The 26,682-nt window shown below is 39.2% G+C and overlaps 1 protein-coding gene across 13 annotated transcripts in view; it reads left to right on the top strand.

Annotated features, from left to right (window-relative positions):
- Window positions 1-1,539: 1,539 nt before the first annotated feature.
- Window positions 1,540-26,682, top strand: part of DMD (dystrophin) — a 1,059,271-nt gene continuing 1,034,128 nt past the window's right edge. For 4 of the 13 annotated variants that reach the window (XM_064646824.1, XM_064646821.1, XM_064646817.1 and 1 more), the window contains exon 1: window positions 1,544-1,997. In XM_064646824.1, coding sequence (XP_064502894.1) covers window positions 1,901-1,997 — 97 coding nt within the window. In that variant the 5' untranslated portion in view covers window positions 1,544-1,900. Of the gene's footprint in view, window positions 1,998-26,682 lie in introns of all 13 variants that reach the window. The other 9 variants (XM_064646822.1, XM_064646818.1, XM_064646815.1 and 6 more) reach the window with 4 other exon arrangements.

Below are 26,682 nucleotides of genomic sequence, written 5' to 3'. Positions count from 1 at the left end.
GTGCCATTTCAGTGTGAGTGAGAGCAGGGAGTTGGATCTCTCCCAGCAGGGTTGGAAGCTCTCTCATACTCAGCAACCCTGGCACCAGCCTGTCCCTCTGCCCAGGGACCCTGTCTGTAGCCCCCAGGTTGGGGCTATGCAGAGGGCAAACAGGGACGTGCCCGTCAGTCCACCCACTGATAAACCCCTGTGGGAGGCCTAGAGGAAGATATCAGATGTCCTGATTCTTTATTTCTATTTTTTTTCCAAAGTAGGAAACTCTCTTACCTTTTTTCCTGGTTTGGTTTATTTGTTTGGTTGTTTCTTTGTTGGTTTGTTTGGGATTTTTTTGTTTCACTCTGCCCACCCTCCCCTCCCCCTTTACTTTCTGTGACTCAGAGCTCCCATGAGCTCATGTTTTTGGGTTTCTTGTTCATAGCCAAGAGCTTCAGGAACTTAACTGAAATTAGGAAATTATGGGGGAGGAAGGGACCATCGAGGTGGGGGAGATTGCAAACCACAGAGAAGTTCATTATCTGAGTAAAGAATTGAGGCTTAGGTAAAACCCTGTGAGCCTTTTGAGCTGGGAGTATGAGAACTGGTGACTGATGCTAAGCTGGCTAACTGCCACAAAGAAAAGCTTTTTCTGGGGGACTCTGCCCTTTTCCCCCTTCCTCTGTCCTTTGCCATTGTGCAAAGGCTGAGGAAGGAGGTATTACTCCAGGGACAGTCCTTGCTCTCCCTCACCATCTTAACTCACCTCCCTTAACTATCCAGTTTTAGCCGGGCAGCTGCCTCTGTTAAATTGTCCCTTTTTTCTCTCTCAGGTATTCAAACTTTGCAGTGTGGGGTTGAGGATGTTTATTCAGCTTATGAGCAAGCAGACGTATTAGAGATGAAATGCCTTGACTCTGAACTGCAGGCAGAAGGGGTGGGAGGAGACGCAGCTAATTTAACTTGGAGATGATTGATGTGTATATGTCAATTTCTATTAATACTCTTTTGAAATCACTGACGCAAGCCTGTTTTTCCCCCACTCAACAGAAAATATAAATAGAAAGACAACAAAACAACCCTATCCCTTTAATTCACAATACTCAAAAGCAGTTAGGCAAACTCTGTCATTCGAGAGTGTCCTCCACAGGCTGGCAAAACGCAGCTTATGGGGGTGTTCTTACCACTTTAAGAATATCAAGATGCTCTAACGGAGCTATCCACTTACTGTTAAAATGTATAAAGCACAAAAAGCAAGTGTCACCTACAAACAGGCTTAGATAAATTGCTTAAAAATGTGCAGTTCCCTCATTAGACAGCCATTCATTGCATGAAAAGAAGTAAATGTATTTGTTGAGGTGTAGCTATAAAAGGCATGTTCAAAATGAAACAGAGTTGAGAGCCTGAACGCACAGCACTGTTATTCAGAAGTAGCTTTCGAGCAGAGAGTTTCAACGGGAAGGTGCTGTTTGGTTGGACAGAAATCAGCAAACGTTTAGCTGGAGCGTGCATAATTCAAGCGTGCATGAAGAGCTGTGCTTTCTGAAGAGACAAAATGCAAGAATAAAAGAAAAAAATCTTCAAACATTCACATCAGCCTTAGAGGACAATACAAGCAGCAGGATTTGAAACAGATTTGCAGATGCACTCTCTTTAGGCAGGGAGAATTCTCATTAAATGCAAGATGCTTCTGTGGCTTGTGGGCTTGCACGGAGGTAGAGGTTTGCAAGACTGACGTATCAGATAAAGTCAGAGTGGTTACCACACCGACGGTGTAGCAGCTGCATAATAAATGATGGAGAGAATCATGTTAGGCATGCCCACCTAACCTAACTTGAATCATGCGAAAGGGGAGCTGCTGGAATTCAAATAGACTTTCTGGTTCCCAGCAGTCGGCAGTAATAGAATGCTTTCAGGAAGATGACAGATGCAGGGGAAAGATGCTGTTTTGCACTATCTTGATTTGTTACGGCAGCCAACTTATTGGCATGATGGAGTGACAAGAAAAGCAGCTGGCATGGAAGGTAGGATTATCAAAGCTATTGCATCATTATGAATGTAATTAGAAACTGACCATGACAAAGCATATGCTAGAATGAGCTGTCGCCGATGGCAGAGGATTTGTTGCTGAGATCTTGAAACTCTGAAAACAACATTCCTCGTGCAAAATGGGTTTTGCAGTTTCATTTATGCTTGTGTTACTCTTTCTTTGCTGCTCACCTCCAAGCTCGGGAAATTGCTTGCTTGAAAGAGAGTGTCGTGCTAGGATGAGACTGAAGAATAAAGTCTTTTCTAAGTCTGTGAAACCTCAGGTAGATAGGAACAAACAAATGTGAAAGAAGACTAGGAAAAGCTCTCTCGGATTCACTAGCAAGCTCTGACCTATAGGTATATTGAGGAATCCCAAGGATATGAATGTGCATGTACTGAATGTTTTGGTATAATGAAAAGATATTATTGCAGGTCCCTGCTTTACAGTTAGTTTTTATGACAGGTTTTATTCCCCATCAGTTTTTAGCTCTTGACATTTATCCGGTTGTTCAGTATTATATAAAGAAAATACATCAATATCTCCTGCAGGGTTTCTCAACAACTTCAGCATCTGTTTCAGCTATTGAACTGTATTCACGTTTTGCCAACTTGATGCCTACCCAGCTGGTCTATCATTTCTCGCTTGATTACTGTTCTTAATTTCTCTGTATCAGCTTGTTTCAGACAGGATTTTGAAAGCTGTTAATGAGAAATGACAGTAACTGCTAAACTGTTGAGAACTGGAGTATTCTCTTATTTTTGAAACATCAGAGAGCATTTTTGTGTGCATTTTATTAAATTCATGTTAATGTGTTGTACTGTGAGGTTTTCATATAATAATTAAATTTAGCTGTGAATACTTTGAACTAGATGGGTCACAAGCATAACTTTCAACTGACTATTTTGAGAGAGTTTGAGAAAATGTACAGGTGTTTGCTTTGGTGTAGGTATTGTCTTAATATTTGTTCCTTCCTCCTGTCCACCTCTCCCCCCACAACATATATACCCTCTCTCAGTCAGAGTGAACAGTCATTAAGTGTATACTGTACATATTGAAATATATTTTATCACCACTAGGGTGAAACTGCTAAGCAGCTCTGAACAGGTGATTTGAACAGGTTTAAAACAGACGTCAGCTCTATCAGAGTGGATCACCCTCGATGTAAGAAGTATTGCTTTCTAAATGTAAGGCATTCTCTTTCCTTCCTATTTGCAGGTTTAACAACCTCTCAAACACTGCTCGATAGCTCACAGGTGATGATTATGTTAAATTATTTGGATTATTTGGCTTTACAAAATTATTTATTTTATGTAAACTTTATTCTTCATTAGGTCTATATTTTTTTCCAAGGATATGATCAAGAAATCTCTTGTCACACTGGATATTCACTTTTCTGAATTTATCTTAAATTACGTTGTTGGCTGTACTCTATGTTGTCTTGTCAAAAGGGAATCAGGCTATTAAACACTAAATGTTGCTGAGTGAAGCTGTTACAGTTTTAGAAAGATAGATGTTTCTAGATACGCAGCAGTGAACCGGCCTTTAGAAAGTTTGAAGGTAAGGATCAGTAAAACTGATATACTATTTGCTAGTTTGAACATTTCCCTGCTTTGATCATCTCTGTGAGGCATTTTAAATTATTTTGTAACTGCCAGAAAGGGAGATGTACTTACTAACGGAGAGGATCACTGTGGGGTATGTATAGCCAAAAATAGTTCTATAGTTTTGATGACAGTAAAAAAAAATATTATTTAATTTCATGGAAGTTCAGTTAAATTTAACAATAATTTGTTGTTGTTGATCAATGAAACCATAGAGAGAATAACCCCTATAAGCAGCTTAAGTGCCATTCTCCTTTTCAGGGTAGTAGTAAAACTGTTTTATATTGCATATATGATATTTATACTCCTGAAGCTGCTAGTCTCTTTTCTCAAGAGTGCTTGCTGGAAATCATCATACAGTAGTTACTTAAAATGGCCTTTTCCCCGTGATGCCAGAAATTGTAACTGCATGCTGTCTGTGGTCATCATCCAACTGACAAGTGATTTTATAGTTTGTTTCTGGTTTATCTCTAGTATTTGGTTTTAGCTTTCTCTTTCGCTGATGAAGTAAGACGACACTAGGTGGAGCTAGCTGTTGATTATAAATAGAGCCACAGTAATACAGGCCTGTCTAATGAGCAAGCCCCTGTCTATAACGATTATTAATAAAAATAACAATTTTAAATGTTAAGAATTGAGTTGAAACTTAGCCATGAGAGTCTAGATCTGGTGAGACTAGAGGAAACCATTTCTTCATTTCCCTTTCCTTTTATTATCTTAAAAGCTTGTAGTCAAATATGAAAAATAATAATAAGGAAAAAACTTCTACATTCAATAAAGAGGTCTGGGAAGAAAAAGAATGGAAATAGAAATAGAAAATAGAAGCAGCAATAAGAGGCAGTAGATGTTTCCACTGTAGATACATGCAGATATCCAGTTGTGTATGTACATCTTTAGTCTGATCCACATAGATTTTCTCTCGTCCTTACATTTAAATCCTCTTTCCAGTCTGTCTTCCTGAGGTAATTTATAGAGCTGACATCTTTCACTTTATATTTAGATATGGGACCGATGTTTTCAAACCTTTTCTTGGGAGGGTGATCTGAAAGGTGTGCAAGGGCAAAGAAAGTTGTCACTCACATGTTGGCCAGAGATAATTAAGATTGTATGTGCTCCTTCACATGATTCCAGTTATTAATCCTAGTCAAGGGTAAGAAATCTGTAGTCCTAGGCAGTGTGACAGCATATGAAAAATACACTCACTTCCACACAGATTTACTGATATGTACCTTAGATATGGTGCATATATTAATTCAGCAAAGAAAAGACAGAAATCAGGATATATGCTGATACTTAGGTACAGGAACTGAAAGAGTAAAAAACGGGGAATAAATAAGAAATATGAGATGAGTACAAGGTAAGGGACAGGCAAACACAGAGATTAAGGATATGGGCTTGGGGCAGACTGGCAGAACAATTCCCATCAACCTCTGTTGATTGAAGCACCTGCAAGTTCAATCAGTGTCTTGTTCTTATAGCAGTAAAAGGGAATTAGGGTAGGGAGATACTCAAGTCAGTGATAAAAACTTGCACAAGAGGGAAATGACAGCAGCCTGATGCTCCAGGAGTAACAAAATCTAGAAGCCTGCAGACTGACCTTTTTGAATGTTAGAAACTTAAAATTTTAGTACTGACATGGTTAGAATGGTCCTGTTCTACACAAAACCAAATTGTGTATGGACACAATGGAGGAGTCTTGCAGGAAAGCAGTGCTGCATTGTCAACCTTAAAAGACCTTTTTGATTATGAGATCAACAGCACAAGCATGAGAGGTGATCAGCTATGGTGGAGACAAAGTTCATTAGTTTTACAAATCATTTAATATTTTATTGAGGCTAGACCATGATTAATTGTTAATATTTTTTATTTAATGGATAGTCTCAACCAGAAACCGGGCTTTTAAAATATGTTATGGTGTCAGTACTTCCATATCTGCTTCTATAGTTTTGTCAACTAGCACCCCAAGATTCTTGCTTTAAATGACCTCATCCTGCTGTGTCCTGAATGTTCCTTCTGACAACAGCAAGATGTCTGTAGTGTGGCAGCTCTTGCCTTTCTGATGCTAGTCACCTGCTGCTTCACTCAGTTTGTGGTTCCTCCTGAACAAGATCAAAATTATAGTTGAGAAATACTCACAGTGTGGGGAAATGTCTGACAATCTTGGGTAAGGGTCATGAGGAGCTCAGCCAGAAGAAAAAGGAGATGTGCTCCTCCTTCTCTCTATCGTTAAAATCCGTCCATTTTAAAATCCACTAGAATGAGGAAGAGGACAGGAGGAGAGAAAACAGCACATAAGGTGGGAATGAAGGGTCTTCAGGTGTTCCATGAGATGGTCATTTGATGAGTAAATGGTATTCATCTTGAAAAAAAAGCATAAGGAAAGGTACACATGGGAGTCAAGTTATCCAAGGGATATTACTGAGCGTTTGGTTATGTACTGCCAGAAAATTCTACAAAGATATATTACTTATATGCAAAATATGTTAATAAATTAAGTCTATTAGCAAAGAAGAAAATATTTTTGTCCTTCAAAAGCCAGAATTCAAATTCTGTGGGTTATTAATTTATTCTTACTGTGTAACAGAATTAAAATTGCTAAAAATTTGGGGGCATTATATTTGATAATAAATGCTGAAGGATATCCTTTCTCTTCATCCCAGATAGGAGCTGTTGGGTTTTTTTTTCAGAATATTAAACCACTTGTCCCTGAAATCATATTTTAACTTCTATAGGAAATGTTGAGATTTCCAGGAGCTGCTGGTTGTTGCTAAGTACCGTGTTAAATTTCTGTATAATACTCAAAGGAGTAAAGGGCAGGGGAAAGATGATCTGTCTGAACTACCCAGACACAACTAGTTGCTGTCTTTTGTTTAGAAAGGCATCTAGAGAAATGTTGGAGAATTTTCTGAAGGCTGGTATTTTCTTGCTTCACCTTCTCACTCTGGAAAAATAAGACCAGAATATTACTGTGTTTGAATTGGAAATAACAAGAAATCCTTCAGCTTCCTGCTCCACTGAATCTCACAGCCCATCTCCTTGGTGACAACACCAAGCCGAGTGGCGCAGTTGATACGGCTGAAGGACAGGATGCCTTCCAGAGGGATGTGGACAAGCTCAAGAAGTGGGGTCATGGGAACCTGGTGTGGTCCAGCAAAGCCAAATGTGCCTGGGTCAGCTGTCAATCCAGGCTGGGGAATGAACAGATCAAGAGCAACCCTGCCAGGAGGGCCTTGGGGGTGATGGTGGATGAGAGGCTGGGCATAACCTGGCAATGTTCACTCACAGCCCAGAAAGCCAATTGTATCCTGGGCCACAACAAAAGCAGCATGGCCAGCAGGTTGAGGGGGGTGATTCTCCCCCTTTATTTTGCCCTTGTGACACCCCACTTGGAGTACAGGGTATAGGTCTGGGGCCTCCACACAAAAAAGACATGGGCCTGTTGGAGCAGGTCCAGAGGAGGTCCATGAAGATGATCCAAGGGTTGAAGCACCTTTCCTACAAGGACAGGCTGAGAGAGTTGGGATTGTTCAGCCAGGAGAGGAGAAGACACTGGGGAGGCCATATAGAAGCCTTTCAGTACTTAAAGGGGCCTTACAAGAAGGCTGGAGAGAAACATTTGACAAGGCTATGTAAGTGATAGGACAAGAGGGAATGGTTTTAAACTAAAGGAGGGAATGTTTAGATTAAATATAAGAAAGGAGTTTTTTACAGTGAGGGTGGTAAAACACGGGAACAGGTTTTCCAGAAAGGTGGTGGATGTCCCATCCTTGGCAACATTCGAGGTTGAGTTGGACAGGACTCTAAACAACCTGATCTAGTTGAAGATGTGGCAGGGAGGTTAGAATAGGTGACCTTAAAAGGTCCCTTCCAACTCAAACTATTCTGTGATTCCTTAAACTGCAAAGTATGGCTGGTCTTGCATCTTCTCTTCTCTCTGTCACTAGTTCCAGAATGTCCAAGAGATTCACTGCAGCACTGAGGTTACGAGTGCAGTACTTGTGAAGTCCTTGCAGAAATGTCCTGAACATGATAGACCAAGTGATAGAATAATGACAGAGGTGGAGCTAAAATGGAGAGGTGAAAGAAGAGAAATCACGACTGTACTAGAAATGGAAGAACGGAAGTAACAATAATTTTGCCTGCATCTTTTTTTTTAAACTTCTTATTTATGGTCTGAGCATCTGTTCATCAGAGTAAGGATGCAAGATGCACCTGCTCACAAAAATCAGGAATCTCCATCTGCACTGCAGTTTCTTTAGCTTTTGTTATCTTTAGAATGTATCTTAGTCTTAAAAAAAGGAAAAACAGTGAAGTAAATCAAGATTAGTCACACAGTTTTTTTCATTATTATCCTCGAGTTACCCAGCTGAATGTTTTACATTACAACGCCATTCTTTACAAGGTGTCTCTTCCATTTACATATCCCTGAAGATACTGCACACAGCGCAACCAGGACTTTGACTTGCTTGATGATACAGAAACTGAAGATACTGAAATGGTCCAACACATACTTTTGGGTTTGACCAATGCTTAAAAAGACTCTTCTTTTTTTTTTTTCTTTTTTTTTTTCCTTCCACTCTCTTCCCTCCTGCCCATGACTTGCCACAACTGAGGAAAAAGAAAGATCAGAAAAAGTTAAAGCAAAATTTGTACAAAAATTAAGCTACTTGAAACTCGTGTTTTCTTAACCCATATCTAGTTTCACCTTCACCTTTTTTGTGTCCTTCTGATGCTTAGGAATAAAGAGCATGCAGAATTCCTTTTATAGGGTCAACTTCTTTTAGCATTCACTTCTGATCACTTATATTGATCTGTTTCCCTGAAATTTAAAAGCCACACTAAATAAAACCACCCCATGCTGTTTTCTGTAGACTTACTTTTTATGAGCAGCCTGCTATCTTTTTATAGCTATTATGCAGGTCACGTTTACTTTTGCAACAAATAAAGCACAAATACTTGCAAAAAGTTCATCATTTTCTCTTTTTTTATATAACAAAATTCACTGATGTATTCCCACAGTACGCTCATATTTAACACATCTTTATTTCCTCTTAGTACAAAATACCATTAATAGTGGGAATTCCCCTGTAAGATAGATGTTAATGGTCCCAAATGGTACTTAACAAATATCCCTGGGTACAAAGACAACTTTTTCAAATGACAAGCTGGAATTTCAATGATTTGTTTAAATGAAGGTTTTTGTCAAAAAACAGACTTTTCACTTTGCAGTCCCAGGCTGCTTTTCTTTCAGTGTTGGTAAGGCAACTGATGTGTTCATCAGTGCATCCTTCATCAACCTTACCTGTTGTCTTCAGTAATTATTGCAGGCCCTTAATTGTAACTGGATCAGGTTTGGTAACAAGGCAGAAAAGTAAAGGTGTTAAACAACTGCATGTGTATGGAAAATGTTATATCTATATTTTTCTGAGCCATAATGGGAAGAATCTTTTAAGATGGATGATTTGGTGAAATAGTTTTGGTGCCATTGAAATAATTAGTGAGTGAAGTTTGATGTTAAGGTAATTAAGAAATTTAGGATGTTTATGGTTCAATGTCTGTGATGACTCTCAAACTAATAGTAAAATTACTGACTTCTCATTTCTTAGTGGCCTTGTTTTAGACTACTGAAAGGCACAAGGGATTTTTATCTTACGAATGAATTTGGTACTTAGCAAAAACAGCAAAATGAATTGCTAGTCCAGTTGATTCTGTAATTAAATCTTTGTATGCATGTGTCTCTTCAGATACTTCTGCAGAAGCCAAGAAGAAAAAGTATGTTACAGATTTTGGCAAATCCCAGTAACTAATTATATTTATTCCCAGGTTGTGTTACTTTTTAAAACTTCAGAAATAATGAGGATTAGGTAAGCGATTAGTTATGATGCAATCTGAACAAAGATCAAACAACTACTAAGACAGTTTAGGGTTATGAGGAGATTCTCAGGCTACTTATTTAAGGATGTAATGAGGAGGCAGGAATTCAAAATTCTTGACATACTTGAGATCCATATGCAAAGTAAAACCAGCACCATCATATGCCCTCAGAATGTCCAAGGTCAAATATGATTTGCTTCATTTACAGAACCTAGTCTTCTGTTAAGTACTTTTTGCAAGTTAAAAATGCTTTAAGCAGTAATACCTCATTGTCTGTCATAATATCTAATCCTACACTTTTCTTACAGGTACTGTTTGTTAAACTATGTGAGCCTAAATGTGACTTTGAATCATCAGCATTAGCCAGTTGTTAGTGCAGATAATAAAGGTCCTGTAACTGGAGGGAAGTGGTGTGCTGCTGAAGAGTACCAATTACAGTTATTCCTCTGGCAATAAGCAAATGAATTTTTCCTTAACGAGTCCTTAGTGAAACTGGTATTTAGTATGAGATTCTGTGTGACCTGGCTGACCCATCAAATAAACAGCAGCCCAAGCAGCTCTGTCGGGCTACATGTATCTCGCAGTTCTATAAATTTGCCTAAGCCTAGGGAGCAGAACACTTATTAATTTATTATTATTTAATGTGAACGCTTTATTATTTATTTTGTGATATCAGTGTATGTGGCAAGTGATAAAGCGTAGAGAAAGGGGACTTCTTTGCTCTAGGGAACAATATGTAATCAATGTGAAAGGTCTGCTTTGTATCCTGAAAACCAGTCACAGAATGATGGCTGTAAGCCTTGGCCAGCTGTGAAGCTATTATATACCCCAAGCAGAAATGGAATTGCATTTTGTGGCCTTCTTGTTACTGAGACACAACGTGAGGATTTTACACTGAATGATAATTGTATTGCACAGGGACAAACCACCCATTGATGATTCTGAGACACCATGGAAACACAGAGGTACCGTATTAGTTGTTGCACTTCGTGTGTGAGCCAGAGATAGGCATGTTATTGGGAATCCTCCACAGCCTGTACATCAATAGAGACACTGAAACTGAGAGTGAGAAGATGCACCCACATTGAAAGACAGAAAATATGAGCTAGTCAATTAGATGTGGGAAACGCAGAGGTGTCAGTTCAGAGGACTAACTTATTCTGCTGTTGTTTCATGTAACTTGTTGGTATCTGCCAGGTCAATAATAGAGAGAATAGCTTTTGCCTGAGCAAACAACCATCTCGAAACAGTTGTAAGCATTATTATAATTCAGAGGAGAAAACCCAAGGTATGTGGTTTGTGTTGCAGAGTAGTTTTCTGGAGTTGTAGAAATATGAGAAAACACAATGAAACCATTGAGGAGAGGTGTATCAATGCTGAAATTGTCAGTTTTATTTCTTTCTCTGGGATTTTATTAGATCCCAGTTGCCTCAAGTTAGTTTAAAGGAAAAATAAATCCATATTAATAGTGCTGGACAGAGCTGCATTGACAAGATGGGAAAAGAAAGTCTGTGTGCCCCCAGCATAAGTATGGGACTGGGAAGCATTAGGCTCACCCACATCAGCACTCTCCCGGATGCAGAGGCAGAGAGAGAACAATGGAGAGATGTTTTGAGGGTGCTGATGCCTCTTTTCTAAAGGGCTGTATTTGGTATAGGTGGTGAGGTTGATGGACTCCAGAGGAAGGGCTGTGGACTTCATGAGAAAAGGCCAGGGGCTGTCCTCTGGGTGATACATCTGATTCCAGCCAGCTCCAGTGGATCCACTGCAGGGCACAGCCGAGTCCCACAGCCCAGATGGTGGTGCCTCAGGAAAAGCCTGTTTAAGAAAGGAAGAAACACTGCCCTACAGCAACTGAGGGGAAAACACTCTGAAACACCAAGGTCAGAGAAGGAGAGGAGGAGGTGCTCCAGGTACTGGAGCAGAGATACTTCTTCAGCCCTTGGAGCAGACCATGCTGGAGCAGTCCATGTAGGACACCATGTCAGAGCACGTGGATGTGCCCTAAAGTAAGTTGCAGCCTGTGAAGAGCCTACACAGGAGTGGATAGTTCCTGAAGAGCTGCAACCTATGAGAGGACCCAAGTTGGATCAGGGGAAAAGTGTGAAGAGGATGGAGCAGCAGAGAGGAGTTGTTATGGACTGAGCACAGTCCCCATTGACCAACACCCTGTGTCTCGCATAGTGAGAATGATGGGAAAGGAGTTGGGAGTGAAGAAGAGCCTGGGGAAAGAAGGGACATGGGGAGCAGGCCATTTCAATCATTTTGTCTTTGTGGTTTTTTTTTTTTTTTTCTGTCCAAATCTACATTAATTTGCAATAATTTAAATAAATTTTCCCCAAGTTCACTCTGTCTTGTCCATGACAGTAACTGTTAAGTCATCTCTCTGTCTTTATCTTAACACAAGAATTTGCATCCTATTTTCTCCTCCTGTTCTGTTATGGCTGGGTGGGTGTCTGGCTGCTGGCCAAGGTCGACCTACCACAGTGAGATCAGACAGGATTATTCCAGCTGATCTTTCCAAATTGACAGGACATAATGACTCATGTTTGGTCATTTTAAGGGATAACGAATATTAGAATGGATGGGTGTGAAACAGCTGATATTTGATAAAACAAGAAAGTATGTAAAATTAAACCTCCCTCTGTTTGAAGCAATGAGTCATTATAGAGATATTTATCCTGGACTTGCCCTAAAAAGGCAGATTAAAATATGCAAAAGGCAGTATTAGTAGTTTAAAGCTGCTGTCAGTTGTGCACACCTGAGATAAGATTAAGAGCATGAGGAATTATATTTGAGCAACATCAAGAGTGCCTTGCTTTGCTAATATTTTTGTGTACTAGAGAGGGATTGTATGTATCAGAATTTTTCCTTGGCTGTCCTCATAATACATGATCAAAACTTGAGTTTAACCAATTCCAAAAATGTTTCTTTGCTTTTAACTACTTAAAAAAGAAAGAGATATGGTGCTGTGGTTGTGACAGGCTACTCATTCAAAAGGGTTAAAAAAAGGAGAAAGTTTTATTAAAAAGATATGCCTTAAAAATAATGACAAAAAACATAGGTTATGTCCTTAAAAAAATGCTACTCAAATGGGTGTCTGTGGCATTTCACAACACATTGCTTGTACAGATGTTATCTGTTCATAGTGGAGTTTGGAGGGGAAAAAGAGAAGCTGTTACAGCATTTGAGTTGTTTCATCATTCTGAGATAATCAGGGAAGGAAAAATAGTTTGTGTCTTCAAGTTGAGAAAGTGTCAAGAACTGTCATATTGGGCTGAAATCAGATTGGGGAAGAGCAAGTTGTCATTTCTGGGATTTTGGAAGCTGTCTGAAGTAACAGACTGTATTCTGGAGGTTGGATTCCTCTTCTACCATTGCTAACATAATCTAAGTTTGAACCAATGCACTTGTTCAGTAAAAGTGTTGTCTGTAAAAGGAAGGTTGTAAGCTTGAAGAGTGAGTGGAGGTGAGATGGAGTCTGCTCAGAGGTATGTTATGTTAGGAGCCACTTTGGAGCACCCAGCTGGAGTCTTGTGTCAATGACATCTCAAGACAAACTCATTTAAACTTGAAAAGAAAATGAAAGATGAAAATGAAAATGAGGGGGCATTGCCTCAGCACCATCTTATTCATTATTGATTTCAAGCCTGTGGCTTAGAATTAAAAAGCTTTGTTTCCCACTACTGGCCATCTAAGCTTCAGACATTGACAAACTAACAGCACCAGTCTCCTTTCTGTGTGCAAAACTGCTGGAGTTCCAAGATTTCAGTGAAAAATAGGAAAAGCCTCATTTTAATCATTGGAGTTGTAGACCTTCAAAAGGAAGTCCTAACAGAAATGTAAAGGAGTTGGGAAATGTAAGGAGCCATAAATCTTTTGTTGGGAGCAAGGCAGTTTTTGTTATTTATTTTTATTTATTTGTTGGTCTTTGGACTGTAGAGCAAGCCACTAGGGGTTTTGGTCTACTTGTCAAAATTTGTGAGGGGGTTGTCATTTCTGGCTTCTTTATGCATGAGTTAAAGAACAGGGTTAGACATCAAGCTGAATGTTAGGGTTGAGTGGAGACACTCATGGAAATCTGCCTTTTCTTGGATATCCCTCCTATCTTCAGTAAAATGGAGTTGGGAAGGATGTAGCAAACTGGTTAGGAAGTACAGGGTTCATGTCTTCATCTATTGCTTCTGGAGGTCAGTCAAAGCATATTTATGGAAGCCTGGCAGTACTTTCTCTCCTTGTAACCAAAAAAATGAAATTACCCCAACCCATTACTGGAATAAAATGTTCATCTTCATTGCAGATGCATTTTTAGATTAGATTTGTGATGTTTCTTTCCACATTCTGGCATGTTGCTTTGCACCTGTAAGTAATTTGTCTTGCTAATAGTACTTGCAAGTAGTCTGGAATAGTCCAAATCCTTGTAGTAAGTAATGATCTCCATTGTTCAAGAACAATGTGAAAGATTTGTAGTGAATTATTACAAAACTTAAAAATTCAATAAGAGAAAGCTCATCTATACTTGAATCAGGATTAATTTCATTAATTACATTCTCACATTACTGTAGTTTCCTCAACTTTGACTTGTTCTTTCAGATTTTTTGATACTGTATTTCTACCAGGTTGTGGTATTGAACACTTTGATTGCTAATATTGATACTACTACTATTTCAAGAGTAGCATAGGGCTTTAAAGACCTTCTTGGTTAAGTCAGAACAGGTCTGAAGCAGTGAGATATTTTTTTTCCTGGCAGAAGAAGCAAGGGTGGAGTAGACACGCCTAAAAATAAAAAGGTTTTATTTCTTTTTGTAATCAGTAGTTGAAAAACAACGAGTCCCTTAAGAGTAGAGAGGGAGAGAAAAGTTACTTGAGTCTAAATAACACACCAAAGAACACTTTCTTGTGTATTTTTCGAAAATGTCTGTTTTTCTCCATGCATTTCAAGTGATTCACAGAATGGTGCTCCATGGTATGTGCGTTCAGCTCAGAGAAAAAAAATGGAGATTTGAGCCCTCAAAGATTTGCTCCTTTGTAATCCTATTTACAGTCATTTAAGATCAAGTCTGAAGTTTAATATTAAAGGAAATGTTGTTAACCCTGGAAAGTAAACAGCATGAGAGTAATTGAACTTTCCCCCCTCCAGAGAGTGGATAAGAAGAGAGAGAAAAACCTTGCATAAAATAATTAAGAGAAGTAATTGTTTCCTTTTTACCTACTCAAGTATTTTATTCTGTGTTTCTGAACACTGAGCGTTACATGTCCTCCAGGGGAACAGTCCTCAGAATTCAGGTTTTATAGTGTTGGGAAACACTGCATGATTATATGTGGGGAGTTGAACAGAGAAAGAATATTGACAGGAAACCATTCCTAGACAGGGAGATGCTGCACCACACTGAAACACGTGCATATGATTGCTGAAAATGTTACAGAGCGCTATATACAGAGCACTCTATGAAGCAGCCTTGCCTCTCATGCTCAGAGTCTGAAGGTCATCAGGTACATCACTGGAAAACTGTGCTCTCTGCTCAGGTCTGTTTGGGAGCATAAAAGAGATTGGGGTTTACAGGGGAAGAGTCCCCATCCCAAATTTCATCCCGAGTTGTAACCTTGCTTGGCTGTAACTTAACAGTGTTAGAACTATTAAGTTCACTTCCTAGATCCTCTGTCTCAAAGATTTATAGACATGACTGGTGGAATACTTGGCTTTTTCCAGTGAATTAATGTTATAATGAGTATAATAGGACAAGTAGGCTTCTTCCTTTATCAGGTCTCCAGAAATACATGAAAAAGAATATATCCAGGGAAACTGAAAAGCAGTTCCTAGAGAAAGGAGAACCATTCTTAACCTTAGGAACACTTTCTTTCTAGGGCTTGTATAACATAGTTATTTAATGGTCCCATGGTCTTTATAAAATTATTAAATTAAATCAGTTTTCTTTATGTTGGTACAATTATGTTTTAATTTTATTAATCATTGCTTAACATTTTTTAAAGTAATGCATTTCTTTTGTTCTTGTCTTTCTTGTTATTTTCACCTATTTTTAATTTTTAATATTTACAATTTGCTACATCTTCCATGCACTTTGATTCCTTTTTTTATTTGTTTTATGCATTGTATTTTATGATGCCTGTAGGTAATATTCAAGATTGAAGGTGCCAGTAGTTAATAATTACATTAAATTTAATGCATATCATTCTCCAGAGATGTTAAAGAAATTGTTTGGCAGTTGAAGCTCTCAGGTAAAAACTAAAGTGACATACGTATTTCATGCATCACATCAACCTGTTTTGCATGCCACTATCATCCTGCCTGAAGTTGTGCAAGATCAGATTCAAACCATGCAAAACAAACAGGACAGGTATGTTGCTGCCACTTTGAACTGTGTGTATCACATTGACTCTTCTGTCAGATATGCTTAAACTGAAAAATAACCAGTGTATGTGGTCTTGGTCACCTCCCAGCCTTACTCAATAGCTGTGGTAGTGTTTAACATTATGTAAAATTGACCAGTCTCTACAGCCCACCCACTTTGTTATTAATATAATTGTTGAAACTCAATCATTCCTTAGATCTTGGATTTATTTCAGGTTTGTGTAATTTCTGTTGCATACTGAACCACCTTCTCCTGCTCATCAGCCCTTGCCACAGTTGCTGGAAACCTGGCTAGAATTACCCCTCCAAGAGGACCCTCTCTAGCAAAGACAGCTCTCTCTAGCTCAGCATATTCCTTGGCCCTCCAGTATTTTGAGCTTTCTTGCATGTTGTCACATATAGAAGTAGTCATTTTATTATGAATTCTCAAGTTACAAAGAGCAGTTTTTAAAAAGAGAAAGAAGGTTTCCTTGGATTTATATTCCCTAAGACTTAGTGGGTTTTTTTTCCCTACATTTGGAGGATGCCTTGTCTGCTTCTGTGTAGATACTTTTAGTACAGCTGGGGAACTTGTGGGTCATTGTGGCATATTCTCCCAGCTTAATCTGCTGTTACTTATGCTAATGAAGCTTGAGGCTCTGGGTTTTTGCTTCACTTTGGCATATTGTCACTTCTGCAGCAGAAGCAAAAAGTGACTTTATCCACTTCACCTGTGATGCTCTTTAAGTACATTTTGATTTTCCAGTGATGTAGCCCCAGAAATCTGCAAGTTAGACTATCTCAATCTCCCCCTAGGATCATGGATTTACAGCCTCCAATTTATTCTCCTCATGTGAAGTTCTGTGAAGCTTGTCTAAACTTGCTAGAAAAGTAGAAATTTCTCTTTTATAGAATCATAGAATGCTTTGGGTTGGAAGGGACCTTGAAGGTCATCTAGTTCCAACTGTCCTACTATGGACAAAGACACCTTCCACTAGATCAGATTGTTCAAAGCCCAATATAACACGGCCTTAAACACTTCCAGGGACGTGTAGACTTTTATGGAAATTTTGGGAATATGGGGAAACTGAAATAAAGAAACATTAATACGTACAAAGCTATTATATGTACATGTATTCCCTCTTCTAATGAGACAGTTGTATTTCATATTATGTCAGAATTTCATCTCTGAAGGACTCTCGGTGATTTGCAATCATGGGTGAATTTTGAACGTAACGATACAGAGATGGGTAGGAACGTTATAATCCCTGTTCTAGAAATGGAAACAGCACAAGGAAGTTCAATAAGCCAGTGAAGAAAGCCAGAGAAACAGAATTTCTGTCTGGTTTTGTATTTTCTCATGTCCTTCTAGAATATTGAATTAAAAAGGGAGAGAGGAAAGATCTGGAAAGTCTGCTGCTTCTCTGCTACTCCATATACCTTTGCTGACCCTGTGAATACAAACTGGCTAGAGCCTTACTAATTTGTTTAGCTTTGGCCTGTGCTTGGGTTGCATTAATGTAGCTCATTTCTGCTAAGTTTAGATAAAGCCTCTTGTCTTCACCTTCATTCTTCTAACATGATGCAGTGAGAGATGCCAAGTTCCTACAAGCTAAAGGCAATCGAAACCTAGGGCTTTCTGCAGTCTGGTTTTTGCTCCAACTTTTGCATCCTCTGAATTAAAGGATATGCTCAACCCTCTAAGTAAAACCTTACAATCTTTTGTTAGAGCTCCATACATTATACTCTGAGTTTTGACAAGGAACAGTTTAAGGTTTAATCTTGATTGGCCTTTCACAAGTACATAGAAGCCTTCAGGGTCCCCAGGCATAGTCATGTTCTTTCCCTGTTTTCTCTCTCTTCCCAGTTTTTCTGAGGCTTGAATTTTGCATGGTTGTTGTCATTGAAAGCAGGGACAGAGGTGCTATTTGTCTTCTCCTACTCAAAACAGCAGGAGAGCAGATGTTAGTAGGAATGGTGCTAATAATCTGCAATAGGCATGGCAGTATGTCTAGCAGGAAAGATCCCTGGCTGACCATGTTTTCCACTGCTGTAGGGCACAACTACAGTGTGCAGTGAAGAGAGCCATGCCAACTCCAAATGAGCCAAATCTGGAACTGGAAACTCTTTATGGCTGTGTTGCACAGGAGGATGGTGAAGTTGCCAGGCCTGCAGACTCCTGAAACATGCTGCATCTTAAGGATTTATCATATGATCAAAGGAAATGGGAAATGTGTGTGTGGAATCCCAAGAGAGCACTCTGGAAAATTCATCAAAACTTATGTTTGTGTGTGTGTGTGTGTGTGTGTGTGTGTGTGTGTGCCACAGGTTCACAAACAAACAGATACTGCCAACCAACTATATTCATAGTACTCTCTAACCATTTCCTCTAGAATTCTGTAAATGTGGTAGCCTTGTAATGATTTCAAATTAGTTTGAGGGTAAAAAATTAACTGGAAAGCCATTATCACAAGACTAATGATAAACACAATCTCCAATGCAATATACTTCTTGATTTCTGCTGTTGCCTTTAAGTTGAAAGTAAATAAAAGTGACTCTCTTTAAGCCCAGTTTCTCCTCAAATTGGCAACATTCACAAATACAGGAACAGAACTGAATGTGTTTATGGCAGTCATGATAATTATGGAACACAAGATTAACCTAGCCAGGAAAGATAAATATCTTGGTACTCGTTGCAGTGATAAAATGGCTTTGGAATGCAGCCTGACAGAGTGGCAGATTAAATTTGATTTTTCTAGCTATACATAGCTCACAACAGGCCTCTGTAATATTTGTTGAGTCTAAATGTCCTGAGAACCTTGTGTTGTCTTTGTAGCATGGGTAGTTATTCTCTTATAATATTTTATGGGAAAAGGCTATACTTTTAATACTGAAAATAGGTAAAAATGTTTTAAAGATGTTGAAAAAGAGAAAGAGACTTGCTTGAGCTGTAGAACACGGTTTTTGTCTTAAGTGTGAATTAGACCTCTCACAAAGGCCATGTGTTCCACGTCTGCCTGTCTAAATAATTGAGTTGCATTGGTACTGTATAACATGCTCTCTTTTAGAAAAAAAGCACATACAGTTCTTCTAAGGGGGAAGATCAGATTTTTCTGAGCTGTGGTTGACTACCAAAAATACAGGCTGGATGTATATAATTTGTGAAGAAAAATACTGTTATCTTCTCCCTAAATTGTGGGTTAAATAAGATGATATGATGGTGGAGAAGACAGAACAGTTACTAAATAGTTGCTGGTCTGGGTTCTCTGTTTCACCAAGGTATTATTGACAAATATCTGCTCTCAGTTTCCAGTGATGTCCTCTATACGTGGAGAGAAGTTTCACAGTGATGTTTATTCATTTTTTAACTAAATAAAAGCCTTTCAATAGGTTCCACTTCAAGGGATGCCTTCAGTAATTTCAGTAAGTTCTGGACTCTTTGCTTCGAGTCATCAGTGTCCAGTCACCAACATTCGCAGAGAATCTCTGACGCTGAAATTGTGTTCTTAGTACACTCTTCACTTTTCTTCTGAGTTGAGGCACGCAGATCTGAATTATAAGTGCAAGAAGGGGGCTCACAGCAGCACTGTGTTCTTTTCCTGAGCTCTGTCAGCCTCTTTCTGTGTAAGGCAGAGAATTTAAGACCAGGGATAACCCTTAGATCATTCCGCCTGACCTCCTATTAAAACCAGATCATTACATTTTACATACATACCACATGGTTGATCTCAGTAACTTCTGCTTGGCTGAAGTGTAGCTCTCGGAAAGACACCCAGAAAGACAGCAGCAAACACAGTGTGCATTACTGCTCTTGGCAGTGTGGTTGCACTGGTTAATCACCCTTTCTAAACAAATATGCCTTTCATAGCTGAAACCTTGCCTCAGTCAGCTGGCACACTGTCACTACAAAACTTCTCATTCTTAATTTTTAGCTTGACTTTGCTTGGCTTCATCTGTTCATTGACTTTGTCAATTGATGTTTTGGTTGAGGACTGTGATTTCTGCAGGTTCTTGGCCAACACTTTTCTGCAATATCTCCATGGGTATGTTTCCCAAGTGTCTTCACTTCATAAATGTGTATTTCCCTGGTTTCCATCCATTTACAGTGGATTACTTCTCCTCCTCTTGCATTCATTGTGTATCAGCTACACAATGAGCAGTGCCTTACACTTCCTCTTCAGCTGTGCATAAATGCACTACTCTGCTGCTCTTGAACTTGGCCCTGTGGTGGCATACCAACACTTCTAATTATAATAAAATTAAAGACCTCGTATTTGAGACATGCTTTTGTAACCGGTACTTGAAAGTAATTTTTCATCAAGAAACTGTGACCTGTAACTGATTGAAGTGATTAGAAACAACTCCTTTCAATGGCTGTGTTTTCTTTTGAGGGGAGAATGGAAGGGTTTATGACGACAGAAAATCTAAATCATCCTATTCCCTAATGAGGGTTACAATTCCTAAAAGGACAAACAAATGTTAGTTTCAGAAAGTTACGTTTGAGGTGTGGGTCTTAGATTAACATCCCAGTTGTGTTCCTGGCCTCCTCCAGCTGTCTGCACATCAACCTAAGGCTTCCTCCACCTTTTGAGCTATAACCAATTTATTATGCTTTTGAACTCCATTCATGCACACATAGACAAATCTGACAAATCTCTTATACTGGGATTTTTCATCATTTTATACATTGCACATTGCTTATTTAATTTCTTACTGATACAACTCATTGTAGAAGAATGGCTTTTTGAAATAGTTTCCTTCAGCTCTAGAAGATGATCTGAAGCTCTGTGTGTGTTCATTCACTACTGATGGCCACTGCATGCTCTGCATTTTCTTTCGGTCCATTGTTTCTCTCACATCACAATGGAAAGTGAAAGATGGGAGGTGTGTGGGTGGTCTGGTTTGGACATAGATTTGAGTCATAAATCTTTAAGCTTATTTTAGCATCCTAGCATACATGTTTCAAGTAGGTAAATGTATTAACAGTTTTATTAGTAATTAACAAATATTTTATCAGCAATTAAAAGCCTTCCTTACTGTTGCTATAACACACAGCTTTGTTGACTAGTGCTTATTCTAATGATTGGGCACTAAATTTAAGAAGAAGACTGGTAAATTGTTTCACTTATTTTTGAGAGCTTAGGAACTACTAAAGTTTGCTCTAGATTGCACTATTGTTTTCCTTCTCTTAGAATGTGTTTTGATGCTGGATACTGCCTTGAACAGACTTTGGAGACCAAATTTACTCGCTGCTGCTCAGAGTTCAGTAAAACTCCTGAGTATATGAAAACTCTATGTGTGCCCTGAGCTTTAAGTGCATACTTTTTTTTTTTTTTTTTTAAGAAGAAATCCTTGTGCTGAGGAAGTTAGTCTCATGGAGTTTGTAAAACCTACACAACAGAGGCTTTATTCTCAGCTATAAACTGTATGGCATCCAATTCAGCAATCATTTTTTATTCATGCTCTCAATTATCCAAATAATTTTCATGCCTTTTATATTAGATACAATGGTCAAAATGTGCTCAATAATTATTTAGGCATTCAAGATGTTTGAAAGTGTTAACAGAGCCCTTTGTGGATCTCTTACAGTATGTGTGTGGGAAGTGCTTCTGTTTTAAAAATACTTGTCCAAATTATGTTCTTGGTAATGAGAGTGTCACCTCAGCAAGGTTTCAGCTGTGAAACTCAGTGCAGAGTTGGGCCACATTAATACAGAAACAGCTCATCAAGTTCCTAGAAGCGATTTAAATCCTATTAGTGCAGGTATTGTGTGATATTGAAGCTGACAGGTTATCCGCTTTTAGCAAGACTAATCAAGTGGGGTTTTTTGAATTGTTTTATTTTTGGAGAAAGAATAGGAGTGTTGTTATGCAGCAGCCTTTGTAAAAGGTTGGAAATTTTTCAGGACATAAGCCTCTGCTGCTGAAGACACTGCTGAAGGCAAATATTATTTGGGAGGAACTTAGAAAAAAACTACTAATATGCCATCAAGCCTCTCAGTTCCCCATAGCCTTTCAAGGGCCCTATTGAGCTTCAGTGTGGTTATTATTAATAACATCAGCCTCTTCCTGTGTTGTCTTTTGCAGGCAGATACAAACTCCTCTTGTCAGTACTCTGAGTGAAGATTTGTTTGCTCTGACCAAGCTCCAGATGCACTAAAACCTGGGCATGCTAACACTGTGATAAATAGATCTTACCAGGCTTAGTAGCTTGGCTTTAACAACTTTTTTTTTTTTTTAACTGTCTTTGTAGTTTAGTAGCTCAGCTACCCACTGGGGCCATACAAGTTTTATTTGGCTGAGGCTATTGGCAGAGCATGTTTGCATGCACCTGGAGAACAGGTCACAGGGGGTTGTGTTTGCCTTGGGAAGACCATGCCAATATACCTCAAGAAAGTGAATTTCCTTGAGCTTTGCCTGTCAGCACTAAGGAGAAAGCAGATTAATACAAAGATGGTCCACTAACTGTGGAGGCCTGTGGAGGTTACTCCTGAAAATTAGTTCTTGTTGGAGAAGAGAACTGGATATTTCTCCTATGAAAGTGAGTTAAAGAGAGAAAATGGCCCAAAGAAAACGGAAGATGGAGAGGTGAGGGTGGGTGAAGAAAAGCTAAGAATACAGAGAAGAAGAAGGTGACAGTGGTAGAGAGTTGGCTGCAGCCAAGGGTTGTTTTTCCAGTCATAGGGAGAATGTGCTTCTGGAAAATCTGCTTCCGGGAATGTTGAGGGCCACGCAGAAGCCTCCACCTTGGTAAAGTATGTGAATTTCAAGCACTTGTAAGGCAGAGAGAAAAGTATTCTGTTTCAGATTACTGCAAAGTCGCAGCAGAGTAAAACTATTTAGGGGATATTTCAGGTAATAGGAATGTCTCAAAAGACTTCCACCTACAAAATGCCACCAAATGGAGAATTTCTCTTTAATAACTCATCTTTCTTTAACTGCAGCTGCTACAGGGGCCAGATATAGAATTATTACATTATAAAGATCAAGTTTCCAGGGTAGACCAACGGTACGCTAAAATGTCAGTTTGCCTAGTGCAAACACTTGACATATGTTGAGCTGCATAGGGAGTAATGAGGTTGGAGACTGTCTATTTGCTCCTGGTCATCTCTCTTTAGAATATTTTTCTGGATACACACTTGACAGGGTCTAGCTGGCACCATTTCATCTCCTCTGTTCAGAAAACATTCACCAGCTTAATGGGTGGGAAGCTGAACTGCTAATGCTCTATATGAACTTGCTCATGGCTGGACTGTCATAATGATTCTGCTGTGGCTTTAATGAACTAGCTGTGAGACCAATTACACCCTGTAAAAGCTGTAATGGTTAATTAAACTATAGCTCTTACTGCAGTCGGTCAAACCTGGAGCCTACTGAAATATTGGGTGTATATCTGAAAGTGAAGTGAGACTGAAACACACCAGACTTCTTTCTCTTCTTAGATACTTTGCTTTAAGTTGTCCAGATGAGGTGAACAACTGAATAAATTCAAGAACGTTTCCTTTTTAAGAGACAAGGAGTTTACTTAGTGATTCCAAACCTGCCCCTTTCATTCCTGTTTCTAATGCACCACCTCTCTCACATCAAAGAAGAGATGAAAACGGCACCCTGCAGAGATCGTGAACACTGCTCTAAAAGTGCTAGTAATGAGAGGTTGATTTTTAGTTTAATACCGGGCCAGCAAGCAGCAACTGCCTGATTTCTGCCCTTTCCCACCATTTTATTTGTCTAGGATGCAGGGAACTGTGGCAGCACTGAAGTCCCACATTTACCTGGTGTGTTTGGCTACTGCACCTACTGCAGTGCCTGGAGGGGAGAGAGTGAGGGGCTGCAGTACCTTGTTTTAGTTGGTGTTTTGGTGTGTGAGCTGTGATGTGTCTGTGAGGGAGAACTCGCGTTAACCTCTTGTCTTGGGGCAGTATTGCAGTTCTCTCTGGTCATGCCTTCCTCTCAACCTGGTGACCGGGTGTTACAGGAGCTCATCACATCTGGAAAAATGGGGCTGAGGTCCATGAGGATCCTCCTCCAGTGGAGCTCAGACCACCCTCTGCTCAGGAGAGAGGAAAGGGAGTACTGCCACAGCAACACAGAAAACACCAGAGGGAGAGATGGATCCTTCTTGGCTTTGGTACTTCCAAACAGTGGTCAGGAGCAGAAGGTGACACCAGGACCACCTCCAGGAGCTCATCCCTCTCTCCCCTGGGAGCAGCAGCAGGAGCACTGCCTGACAGCAAACTCCTTGGGACAGGATGAGTCAGGACAAATGACTTTCCCAGAGAAGTTTCCACTTAGCTTCTAAACTCCTATAAAATCACCCACTGTATTATTTTGTGTCTCTCAAAATCTCAGTACTGCGTAAGAGGGGGAAAATGAGAGAAAAAGAAGGAGAGCGGATGATGTGGCAGTGAGAATGACTTTGGGGAAAATGGGTGTGGTCACACAAGCACTGTGCCTATGTGGGGAAAGCAAAATGTTTTAGTAGGTAATTACAAGTTAAGCACTTAAATGGCATATTGTTTAGGACCCCTCTTTTCAAGGAACTACTTAGAAGGTCATGAGCAGAAAGGGAAGTATTTAACTGGAGGTTGGAAGTTATTCTAGACATGATGAGCACCCCCTACTCCTGAAAAAAACCCACCAAACCAAAAATAACCAGAATGAAAACAAACATTGAATCTAGTAACAGCTGGTTGTTTTCCAGGCATAATCTTTCAATAGCTGTTTGAGACAAGAAGAAAAAAATCCATCCCCAAAACAGCAATTCACAACTATTGCATTGAACAATTACGCTCTACCAGCTAAGGCTGGTAGTTCTTGGTTTTCATTAATATAAATGCCCCTCCCCTGCAACAGGGAATGAGTGATAATGATTGTGGTACAAGCTAGCATTAGTTTTACTTAGCATGTAAGTGAATGCTGCCTTCAAAACAACACCATAGAAACAGGATTTGAGGGGTTTTTTTTCAAATGACAAGCTATTTAATTTCTTTTTGCATATTGTACATTTGAGAAAATTGAAATGTTCAGTCAAAAATGAATACATAAAAAAATCTGGTAAGAAATGTTGTTTAATAGTATTACATGTCTTTATAGCATGATAATTTCTTGACTTTTTTCGTATTTTTTCTCTCCAGCAGCAGCATTAATTTTCAATCCCTTCTGCTCTATGTGGGCTGTTGTCCAGTGACCTAAAAACTGACGTGTTACAGATTTTGAACCATTGCTATTTATGCATGGGGGGGGCACAAGAGGTTATTATTTGAGTAGCTGAGGTAATGTCATGCTTTTCTTTTATATGTTTATCTATATATCACACACGCACACACACTTTAGATATATATGTGCATATGTAGCTTATCTTCTGTAAATAATCAGACATAAAGTTTGTATTTAGGAAAACTGTAGAGTCTGGTGAGTGAGAGCTGGAACTGATGTGAACTGGAATTATCGAAACTTGATTTGCTCCTTATCTTTCCTGTTGTGAGATGAGATTGTTCTCCGCTGGGAGCAAGGCAGGGTATCCATTTCCCCTGAAGGTTTGTAGTTGCTTGCATAGAAGAGGACTTTTGGCTTGAGCAGGATTTCACTTGGCTAGTGCAGTGTCTTGTGACTATGGTCAAAGTAAGTATTTTAAGATACCTGTGATGGTGATGAGTTTAAGCAGTTTTGGCACCAACAGACAGCTTGTGGCTGAAGAATATAAGTTCACTGGGAGCTTACTTAGACTCCAATATATGAAACAACTTAGTCAGTCGTGCTTATTATGTAAAAACACCTCCCATGCCACCCAACCCCCCCAAATCAACCAGGTTGTTGGTCACTATCACTGAGCATGTGGCTGAGGATGCTTGATCTGAGCCCATGTCACTGCCACTCATTGGAGGTCTGCCTTCAGAAGCCCTGCAGAGCACAGAGCCTGTCCGGAAGGACTTTTTTAAGTTATAGTTACAATAGGACCAAAATGCATAGCAAACTATACAGTTTCACTGTAATTGTGTAAGAATAGTTAATATAAACAGAAAGAATAAAATATTTATCAAATCATTAATTATGTAGATCCTGCAGATATTACTAATTTACAGGCAGCAGAATAGTTTTCATAAAAGAATAAATAGATATTAAAAAATATCGCTTTGCTTTTATATGCGATTACAGAAGGCCTCGTGATGAAGTGCTGTTGTTTACTTATGTTCCAATGATATTCTCCCTCTTTTATCTTAAATATTCCAGATATAAGCATCATACATACCTAATACATGTGTTGTGTAATTAGTGATGATTTGCTTATTCATGATTTGTTGCCTCTTTCCAGCTGTATCCGGATGCTTAAATATTAACTATGTGGGTTTTTTTCTCCAATTTTTATTTTCTTGCCACATAAGCATCATTATAAATAATACATTTTTTGTTGCCATGTGTCAAAGATGTTTAGAAATGAACCTTTTTTGCATTAGTAGCTGAGAACACAAACATCCAGCCGCAACTTGTTTAGATGTTCTTTTATCTGAAACCCAACTGTTTGATTAGTTCTATTTAGAAGACGCTGGAGGCTCTGATGCTCTGTGAACACCTCTCTGCTCTTTAATGAACACTTCTGAATCCTCCAGCAACACAGAATCAAAGTCTTATTGTCTAAGCTGTTATGAGTAGCTCTGTCAAAGGGGTGCGTGTCATTTGCTGTGCTCAAGTTGATTTTAATTTAACAGATGACACAAGTCCCCTTCTTCACAAGAATCCGTGTTTATAGTATAAACTTACTGCTCTCGCCTGAAATTCCTTTTTGGAATTGTTCAACTGAATCACAGACAGGAAGGACATGAGGATGTTTAAGAGACCGTTTGTCATGCAAGTTGT

The sequence above is a fragment of the Pseudopipra pipra genome, chromosome 2 (assembly GCF_036250125.1).
Source record: "Pseudopipra pipra isolate bDixPip1 chromosome 2, bDixPip1.hap1, whole genome shotgun sequence".
Taxonomy (NCBI): Eukaryota; Metazoa; Chordata; class Aves; order Passeriformes; family Pipridae; genus Pseudopipra; species Pseudopipra pipra.
This window is presented reverse-complemented; position numbering and strand designations above follow the sequence as displayed.